Source organism: Rhipicephalus microplus, chromosome 3, assembly GCF_043290135.1.
Source record: "Rhipicephalus microplus isolate Deutch F79 chromosome 3, USDA_Rmic, whole genome shotgun sequence".
Lineage (NCBI taxonomy): Eukaryota > Metazoa > Arthropoda > Arachnida > Ixodida > Ixodidae > Rhipicephalus > Rhipicephalus microplus.
The window spans coordinates 8,936,311-8,946,821 of record NC_134702.1 but is presented as its reverse complement, the minus strand read 5'-3'; the positions used below and the strand labels follow the sequence as shown (position 1 = coordinate 8,946,821).

The 10,511-nt window shown below is 49.2% G+C and overlaps 1 protein-coding gene across 1 annotated transcript in view; it reads right to left on the bottom strand.

Annotated features, from left to right (window-relative positions):
* Nucleotides 1-4,681: 4,681 nt before the first annotated feature.
* LOC119183036 (ubiquitin carboxyl-terminal hydrolase 48) overlaps nucleotides 4,682-10,511 on the bottom strand; it is an 86,518-nt gene continuing 80,688 nt past the window's right edge. The window contains exons 25-28 of the mRNA XM_037433558.2: nucleotides 9,934-10,077; nucleotides 9,354-9,396; nucleotides 7,910-7,942; nucleotides 4,682-4,913 (exon numbers count right to left, since the gene is read on the bottom strand). Coding sequence (XP_037289455.2) covers nucleotides 4,894-4,913; nucleotides 7,910-7,942; nucleotides 9,354-9,396; nucleotides 9,934-10,077 — 240 coding nt within the window. The 3' untranslated portion in view covers nucleotides 4,682-4,893. The remainder of the gene's footprint in view (nucleotides 4,914-7,909; nucleotides 7,943-9,353; nucleotides 9,397-9,933; nucleotides 10,078-10,511) is intronic.

Sequence of the window (10,511 nt, the reverse complement as noted above, 5' to 3'; positions counted from 1 at the left end):
ACAGTCAAGCACTGTGGCCACTAAACAACCGTGGCAGCTTGGCTATACACGCAAGGTGTCCTCCATAACTTGACTGTGCCAAAGACTGAAAATGCAAGAATGCCAAGGAGCTGTGCGTGACACATTTATTATAATGTTGTTTGCCGTCGCCTGGAGCGAGTCGGACAGCTTCTGTACTTCACCTAATTACGAAGTTGATGTAAGGAACACCAAATTTTATTTTATTAAAGCTGGCGTTCATGCGTAAAATCAACATTTTAGATCATCCTGAAGAACACCCTATACGCTTGTTTTTTATGTAAATGCTTTAGCCAAAATTTTTGAAACCCGCACCCACCACGTGAGTCTAGTTAAGGTACTTGACAGCTGGCACAAATATCGCGGGATTAAATCTCGGTCGCTGCGGCCGCATTTTCGATGCAGGCGAAAATGCTTGAGGGCCGTGTACTTAGATTTAGGCGCCGCCCACGGCAGAATTTGTTGCAGCTATGTGGATGGCATTTTCAGAATCACGGTACACTTGTTTTAGATATGACGTGTTACGTCAGAGATATATCTCTTCTCTTGACAGTGGATGTGTACGTATCACCTTCGATCGCCATAATTACATCATCAAAACGTGCTGCAGCAGCGTAAGTTTGCATTTACTCTTACAGCAACCGTCGCCACCTGTTACAAACGCCACCGTCTTCCGGAATGCGACGCCAAATCAACAATTATTCACCACCACCCTGTGGTTCACTCACGCCATTTTTCGTCGCCGAAATACTTTGTGCACAAACATACGCTGTACGTTTGGATAGACCGACAGCTTTACGAAAGTACACCCTAAATCTACAAAGATTTTCGGAGGCTGCCATAGTAAAGAGAAAAGCAACATGAAAGCATAAGGTGATGAGATTTTTTGTGCGCATATAACACACGCACGCACGCACAAGCAAGAACTTCCACTGCCCGACACAGGGTGGGGTGAGGCGGGGGGTTCTTGCGCAAACTGTAGTTTTTTTTTTTTTTGTTTCATGCCCCTCAAGGGTTTTTTTTCTGTTGTTTCACTCGGTTTTTCATGGTCTTTGGATGTTACGAAGGTCAGATGGTCTATAGTGACGAGCATCGGAAGGCACTTTTGTTCGATGCGATTAAGGAATAAACTTGATTTTTGTGAGCATCGCCTTTGCGTTCAGTGTTTTTTCCCTTGTAGTCGCTTTCACCAGCGTTGAGTTACTGACTTTTTCAATACGATCCAACAAGCCCACATCGCTGCCACTGTCAACGCCCTTTCCCGGTGTTTTTTTTTTTTTTTCAATTTTGTGCATACAAACGCGCACGAACACACACAGGAAGGGTGGCTCGCCCTCCCACGGGAAAATAAGCTTGCTATGGTTGGGGCGTTTGTTGTGTGTGTATCTTTCTGGTGTCACGTCGATTTGGGGCGCTATATAATCTAACCCTTGAAAATATTTTTCGCTACCCCTTTACCGTCCGAGATTCAAAGAAGAGAACATTGGAGATAGCTAGCTATCGGTGCGCCACTTTGCCTGGAAAGCCGACCATGCCATCCTGTCGCAGTTTTGCACACCATCTCGACTCTGCAGATACACGCACAACTTTCTTTCACGGCCAATACCACAAACTAGGACCAAAACTTTTTCGCAGGCATGACTGAGAGATAGCTTTCTTGTTTTTTTTTTTTTTCGAAAGGTGGAGATGCGAATCGCCATGCTGAAGGAGATTTGATTGATATGTGGGGTTTAACGTCCCAAAACCACTATATGATTATGAGAGACGCCGTAGTGGAGGACTCCGGAAATTTAGACCACCTGGGGTTCTTTAACGTGCACCCAAATCTGAGCACACGGGCCTACAACATTTCCGCCTCCATAGGAAATGCAGCCGCCGCAGCCGGGATTCGAACCCGCGCCTCGCGGGTCAGCAGCCGAGTACCTTAGCCACCAGACCACCGCGGCGGGGCATGCTGAAGGAGAAACGAGGGTCTCGACTCTGCAATTTTCAGTTACGAGAAAGCCTTGATGAGAGCAGCTTTTAGAATCTATATATACATAACGCGTAAATCATCCGCTGAAGAGGCGCAACGCTGCTCGGGGTGCAGCAGGAGGAACGGCAAATGTCACAAGGGCGGCTTGCAACGAGTTCAAGCGCCCGCATAAGAACTTCAGCCGAACAGCCGTACACTTCTACGCCGCTTGCTTTCGACGCCGTCGCACCGGCTCGGCGGTTCGAGAAAAACGAGAAGCAAATCGGAGGGTCCTCTTTTGTTTTTCTTCTCCAATTATTCTCCCCATCCCAAGTCATTAACGCGAGCTGCTCAGGTGCGAGCCTTATAGGGGAGATCGACCAGAGCCAGAGGCGACGCCTTTTTGTCTCTACGCCGAAAAGCAGAATTCGAGCGCGCCCGTTCCGGTAATAACAACGTGCCCGTTCCGTCGGCAAGCGGTCTCTATCACGGAGGCCAGTGCCGAATGCGGCAAACATCAAGAACTCCCGTCGCATCGCGCCCGAATGTCTCAGAAGCCGAGGAAGTGGCGCCTCCGCCTCTCGGCAAAGGGTTGTGTCGCGATCTCGCGCTTCGAAGGATCTAAGCGGGAGAAAAAAGAGAAAGGCTTTGAAAAAGAAACGAGCTCGTTTGTCGATAATTACGCTTGTCGGAGCGCAAAAATGATCGCGCGTTCCGGGCTATAAAAGTTTTGTTCCTCTTGTGCCCTCGTGGCAGAGGCATCGAGCATGATGAGACATTTATTACGCGATCCCTGTCGACGAGCGAGCGTCGGCAGGCGTAGGTGCGATGATGAGGTTGTACGCGAACGACTCGATAATGGTCCCCTTTTGCCCTCTCGCCCCGCGTACCCTATGCGCCGCCCCTGCATATTTGCGCCAACTGACGATGCCCGACGCTATATAGGCGACGGCGTCTTATAATGCCGACGATCGCATTTGGCAATGCGTACGCACGCCCAGAAAGGAACACTACGCGCGGTCTTCTCTATTCGACGACCAAGTTCGCATCGTAGTCTGCCAGCAGTCGGAAAAAATATACATACAAATAAATTGCGAATGCGAGTTCGTTTCAAGCACCGCACTTAAAATCGGTCACTCTAGCGGCCGTGCTTTTTTTTTTTCGAAACGGCTTCATTAGAAATCACGGTTTCTTGTGACTCAAGTCTCGACGTTGATAATCTTTAAACAGCTGCTCCAACTTTCAAGTACTTACGGAAGTGATGGAAGTATGTTTCGACCAAAGCGTAGCGGGTAATTTTGACGACAACGTTAGTATTCGAATGAGAGAACATGAAAAGAGCTACGACGGTCGAAAAACAAATGCAAAAACATGCTTGTTAGGGCGAAAGCCTTATAATTCTAACATGAACGAGACATTGAAGGAAAAATCGGCGTGAACACGAAACGGTTCAGAAATATTACGTCACCTCTTTCCGGAGCTACACACGAACCATCTCGTGGAAGGTCAGCGAAACCTCACTATAGACCTCGGACCCGGGTTTAAAAAAAATACAGGTTTTCCCTCTCACCCTAGATTCCTCACAAATTAAACGACTTGAGAGTACCTGGTAGTGGGCTATATCGCAAACGTTTCGACAATGTCGCTGAACGGCAACATGATTATTCACAGCACCATTGATAGTATGATTAGTAGTACTCCCACCGATCAATTATTGCTGTCGATTGCACTATATGGACAGTTTGGAAAATGAAATGGGGGAACCCTTAAGCTTCGCCTTTAAGAGTTGAACGCGATAATGATATCCTGTCCCTAATGAATACTTCAACCACTTAGTGCATGGAATATTTTTGAACTTGATATGTACCCATGCACTACGTGGCTTTTAGGCGCAGTAACGTGCGAGCCATTTGTAGCGAATGGCCGGCTTTAAACTATGAGGGCCTTATGACAATCACGTGTTCAGACGCCCGATGACAATGCCCGCTTGTACTACACATCATTAGCGCGATATTACATGCGGTATTGTGTAAACTGTATACATGACACGTGTGTTTGTGAAACATGGGGAAGAATATTCCAAGCAGAGGAAGTTATCTTCTCTGTATTTCTAAGCAGACGCGTGGCTGTGTGGTAAAGCACCCGGTTTCCACACAAGCGGCCTGGTTTCGATCCTCACTTGAACCTAGAAGTTTTTATTATTAATTTGCATGTTCCTAAATTTTTCGATCACAATACGATCGATTTTTCACTCACAACCGACGACGCCAGAATTTCTCCGCAACGAGCTCTATCGCTGTCGCGTTAAAAGAATCGAAGCTATTGACGGTGAATTTACCCACAGTTCTGCATTACTATCTCAAGGTCATTAGGCGCGCGTGACGTAACTTCCTTCCCCCGTGCCATACCTCCGCTTGACGACAAAAGCAGGCGCTTAAAGCGTGCGACAAATCCCCGTAACTCCTCTACTACTCAACGGATTCTTAAATATTTTGCAGCAACCGATGCACGAGGCAATGAGCTCCATTAACGAAGCCCTACGATGATTACTTGAAGAAGGGTTGCGAAACTCTTTTAATGCATCGTCACTAATGCTGTTCCCCCCGATTTCTTTGATGTAGTGCCAGGAGACTCTTGCATTTTTTTGATTCCGTAAAGAAGCACGTCTAATGACACCAATGCGCAGCGAAGTGCACGCAATGACGAACGTTTCCTTTTTTTCTTTCTTTTGATTTAATTAAACAGGTGAGAAAATGACATAAAGCGACCGGGTTCGATGTCACGAGAGGAAGGCTGACCGCGGGGCGATGTGCACTCCTCGAATAACCACGTGCATCACTTGGAGGGATGCGACGGCGAGGCACGACTCCCCACCACCAACAGAAAATAAGGGGCGCATCCGTCGAAGGAACTTCCGCTTGTCACTCCTGAAGCTTGGTACCTGCGAGAAAGAAAAAAAACACAGTGTTGTCAAATAGTGCTGAAGATTGCGCCAGGTGGAATTGCATTTTCGAACACGTTACATCAAGGATGGGAATAGGAAGAAACGACCGAGCTGCACTATACACACCACTCTGTTCTTTCATTTATTTTACCCTCAATCGTCCCATTGTGAGCAATTTAGCGCAACTTGGGAATCCGTAGAAAGACTCATATATTCTCTCTCTCTCTCTCTCTCACACACACACACACACACACACACACACACACACACACACACACACACACACACACACACACACACACACACACACACACACACACACACACACACACACACACACACACACACACACACACACACACACACACACACACACACACACACACCTGCGGTAGAACACCAGGCTGCCACGCAGGCGGCCGAGTTCTATCCGAACTGGAACAGTGACCTTGATTATTAGCGTCCATCGATAACGCTACCAACGCCGGCGCCACATTTTCTGCCACACGGGCTCTTTATGGCGTTAAGATTTCCAGTTTGTTCTCGCTGTTGCCGAGCTCATATCGACCGTGAATCACGCGAGTGACATCGACTGTGATATGAATTACGTGTGGCCAATTCCCATATTCCAAGGCCCGTGATAAGCGGGTATGGTACTGAAAAGGGACGTATACACACGACAGCCATGCCAAGTTACTCGTGTCGTGGCCTGCTAATCATGTTCGCCGTGCCACAATGCCCTTCCATTCCAATAGACAGTTTTCAAATGGCATACGCCGAGTTCGTTATTTGCGGTCGCCCGCTATTTCCACGAATTAATGGAATCTCGCAAGCGGTCGGCGTACGACGCATGCGCAGTGGCGCGAAACGCTATAGTGCAATGATTTGCGTACGCTATTCGAAAATTTCCTATTTTTGGTATGGGTTAAGTTAAACAAAAAAGTGACCACGAGAGCATCCGTACGTGGGCGGATAGATAAATATGTAGAAACGGTCAAAGTACCTTTGATACGCAATGAAATGCTTCGCAGTTATTCTTAAAGCAATGCTTTTCTCGGATTATTGGCCAGAGCGTGGCAATAGTCTGCCAAATATTTTAAATCTTCTTCTGTCTGGGGCTGGGACACGTTTGAAATGTACTACTTTCCTTTGTGAAGGACAGTGAGTGAGTGAGATAGTAATCATACGGAATTATTTCGCAACGAATGCACTGCCGGGCTCATTTTTCTTGACAAAACTAAGCGCGGGCACAACGAAGCCTTCAATGAGAACTAATTTATGCGCACCCTTTCTTGCATTGCAGAAACGCGTTAAGAATAACGACCTTCGACAATAATGCAATACACAACCGCTCCCCCCCCCCCCCGTTTTTTTCTTCTCTTTGATCGTGCACGTTCTTGGGAGGAATGTAACGCCCCAAGTGAATAATGAAGGCAAAAATAAAAATATACTATGCTGCGGTGTCGGAACGGCCCACAGATATATAAAGTAACAACCAGAATAGTATGAAAGGTAGTTTTTTTTTTTTTCAATTGGGGGCACCACCTTGATCTGAAGTAGCGGTCGGGCAGGCATATGTGGTCGAATGTCCTTCTGTGCCCCCCAAAAACATTTCAGGGGGAGGGGGCCACGGCCTGATGTGTCAGCCCCTGGTCAAGCCATTAAACGGAACACACGGTGCAGGAAACGCCACCGCGCCCCGAAATGCGATCATGGGTAGCGGTCAGGCATAGAATCCCCGATGTCCATAGTAGTCACTAAGTATATAGTCGCGATTATACCGATGCACGAAAAATAAGAAGCTAAGAGAGAAAGTTAGTGGTAAACTATTAGCCCGTTTCGAGTGGCACGACGCCTTGGCGACGTCCAGCGCGCCTAGCGGCATCGCAAGTGTCGGGCCGTGCGAGAATGGGACCCACGGCAGGGCAACAACGGAGTGGCGATGTATACAACACCTGTGGCGAGGGGTCATCATCCGCCCCATTCAGCTCGGCGGCTACACGAGCGAAGGTGCGCAGGGGTTTTCGCCCGGCCAGCGCCCCCCGAACTCCTCAAAGGGTGCCGGGGTGAAGGGGGCGGCCCCCTTGCGGTCTCGGCAGGCAGCGGAAGCGCCACCTCGGGGCAGATGTGCGAGCCCCCCTTTGGGCCCCGCGCCTGACGGCGGCGGCGTGGGAACCGGGGGTCAAGGGCCCTTGCTCGCCGCTTCCCTCACCGCCGCCGAAGCAGTGCGCGGTAGCAGCCGCCGTATACGAGCACCGACCCGTATGCTGCCCCCAGACGCTGGGAAACGGTGCCCCACACCGCGACGCGGGGTCCAAGCCGCCGGTGCGTGCTTCGCGCGCGGAGGTCCGTTCACCTTCCTCGTCACTCTGCGCTCGAAGGCGCCGCTACGGCGGTCGTGGAAAAACGGACCCGCGGAAGCGCTTCTCCGGCCGCCTCTTCCTCGCAAGATCCCGTGACGGCACCCGTTCAATCACACGAAACTTGGCTCCGGGGGGAAGGGGCGAAAATTAAATGCGGGAGAATCCTTGAGAACCTCAGCGCCCCTCTCTATCAGGAGTCTCGAGGTGGGCACGAAAGACCGAGGGAAACGCCGAGAAGATGGCGAGAACCTCGCACATGGCGTAATCGCAACCTGGCGTAATTCAGCGCGAGACCCGAAATGCGGGCAGCTGCGCCGGCTGCGGCGATGAACATTCGCTGTTTTCGTGCATCTTAACGAGCGCAGTTTTTTTGCTCTCAGCACCGGATCGGCACCAGAGGACTTCGACAGCCCAACCACACAATGCGACATTCGCGCGGTCCCAAAGGCACGACGGCTTACACAGTAACAGTGCCTGTACGAGATTTACCGGCATAGCAACTCATCCTTCGCACTAGCGCGAGAAAGGTCAATGACCCACAGAGGACGGCTTGCGATTGACACTTGTGCAAGCGCTGTAACACTGTACACGTTGAGGCTCTTTGGTATAGTTCGGCACCGGCACGCTTACCTTTAAAACCCATTCCGGAAGACAGGTCTCCGCCTGCAATAGGTAAGGGAAATTTGTTTACGGCAGTACTACAGCTGAACACTGCCAAGCACACTGATCTCACCTCCAGTCATTTTTCGAGGCACAGTGAAGAATTATGAAGAGGCTACTTTATACAATAAACTAGATACAACAACGCATACAAACACAACGTTTGAGAAGAGGCGGATGCAGGAAAAGGCTGTCATTGCAGACAAATAATCACGCAATGCCGCACTGACGGGAAACTTTGCTTGCACGAACTACCATTTGCTATTCTACTGACGAGCACCGTTTGTTGCACCGTTTTGAGCGAAGGTTGTCGGAGTCTGGTTGCGTAAAGTTTTGTAAGATAACGTCACTAAGAGCAGCAATGAACTATCGAGAATACCGAAAAGTTCCGTTTTCATAAATTATTAAAAAAAATCACAGTTTCGCTTCTAAAGCGAACCATTGATGCAATCAATGCGTCAGGCAGCGCCGCCAAAAAGTAGATCACATGTTATGTAGGCCGAATTTACTGCGGTAGACATATACTTACTAATGAAATTAACTGACATGGTGGCACGCACACTCAAAGGAGTCTTGAATAGACTCCATTCGGAGACCGCAAACACTCGCTGGAACAATGGTGGAGTGACGCAGAGCACAGAGACAAGCTTCGCCTCTCTCTTCGACGCACCTCCAAAGCTCAAATGAGTAACACGACATCCAACATAAGAGGGATAGAAGTTCCAGCCATCAGACCAACATCCCTCAGGTTTAGTTTATCACCAAGATAAAACGCGTGGCTTGCGTGTGGAGCAGTCGCGTAGGGCACGACATACTTTAGCACTTGAGTTTTATACGGAACATCACAACGACGGGGAAGATTTTCTGGGAATTTCAACAAATGATTACAGGAAAAAAATTAAAATTAATATGCATAATAGTAGCGTGTATTACGGCGGTAAATATTTATCCCATCTGAAGCTAAAGGGCAACTTGTAGGATAAAAGATCTGCGCGCAAGTCTTATCGCCCGCTATTCGACGAGTTACGCGAAGAACCACGTGCGATAGCGTACCCTAAGCTGGTCGTTATAAGATACTTCTACTCAAGCAAGCAATCGCGAAAGTCATTAACTGATACAGTGTTTCAGCAGTGACACTCCGTCATACCGTACGGCAGCCGTCGTGGTCGGCACGTTTTCACCGCACGAGTTGCTTACTGCGTGCAGATGAGATTATCAAAGTGGTTAATAGAAGTCTCGCAGACTAAAACAAGCAACGTGCCGACCAAGAAGCACGCCGCCACCTCAGCTTAGGACTACAATGCACTTATGGTGGACGGCACAAGCAGACCAATGTGCACAGTCACAGTAACTGATGTAGCCGGACGTAAGCTCCTCCCTCCAGATTCGCCAGGTGTGCGCTTCGCATACTCACCAGACTGGTCGCAGTCTTCAAGTTCACCTGCCGGTTCATCCACCTGCAATGAACAAGGCACCAGGAAGCGCTACTTCATTCACTCATTCCTTTGGCGCAAAGCTATATATGAGAATATATTGTCAAGCACGATGCCGTGGGTGCGATCCCCGGCCGTCGTGATTGCGTTTAGTTATAGGGTAGGATTTCAAACCTGCTTGCGTTCTCAGATCAGATTCACCATTACAGGTAGTCAGAACAAATTCGGAGCCAAGACCCTTCAAAACAAGCACGCGCTGTTTGGGATACCCGAACTTCATACTTCGATTTTCGCTTACCCATTAATTTTGTCTATAATATATATTTATCGATTCATTGGTTCGTTTATAATGCGACCACGACCATTCCTCTGTATAATTACGCGAGATATGCGCATGAAGATGTCAAAATAACAAGCGCACTATGTCTTAGCGACGCTTTAATTTGGCTGCACAGAACTGACACACGTGGCACTCTCAACGTAGGGAGCTGATTGTCGTTTCTGTGTGTTTCCTAACAAGACAGGACGCCATCGCGGATGGACCCGTGGATTAGCACGCACCACGAGCAGCAGAAGTGCTCCCGGCAGCACTCCAAGCTCAGCGAGCGTGTACGAGTTCCCACTGAGTGACAGCGGCGGTTGGCCGTCTCCTTGGTCCAGGCTCAGGTGCTGGTCGAACGGGGCCACCGAAAACAGTTCCATCACCTGCACGACAGCCAACAAAAACTCAATCGAGAAAGAAAAAAAAAAGAAACGTACCCCGCGACTGAAATACGACAATATTTCCAACACCCCCATAACAGGACGAATTAACGAGTAACAGTAAGGACGCGTTCACACTGAGCATTCCGGCCGCCGAAAGTGCGCCGAATCCGATTCGGCGGCGGCGAGATCCGCCGAAAGGGCCCTCTCCGCGCCGATCGCTCTCGGACCGATTTTTGCGGCGTCTGCCGCCGAATCGGTCACCGCGGACCAATAGTAGCGCTAGTCAAGGAATTTTGAAAAATGGCGGCAAGCCCTACTCACTTGTTATGCCGCAGTGCACGTAACTGAATGTTGAAAACAACGGGAGTTTAACCTACTCTGTGCCTATTTTGCGTCCGTATTTCGTGGAAGAGGTGACCGAGCTTGCTGTTTGC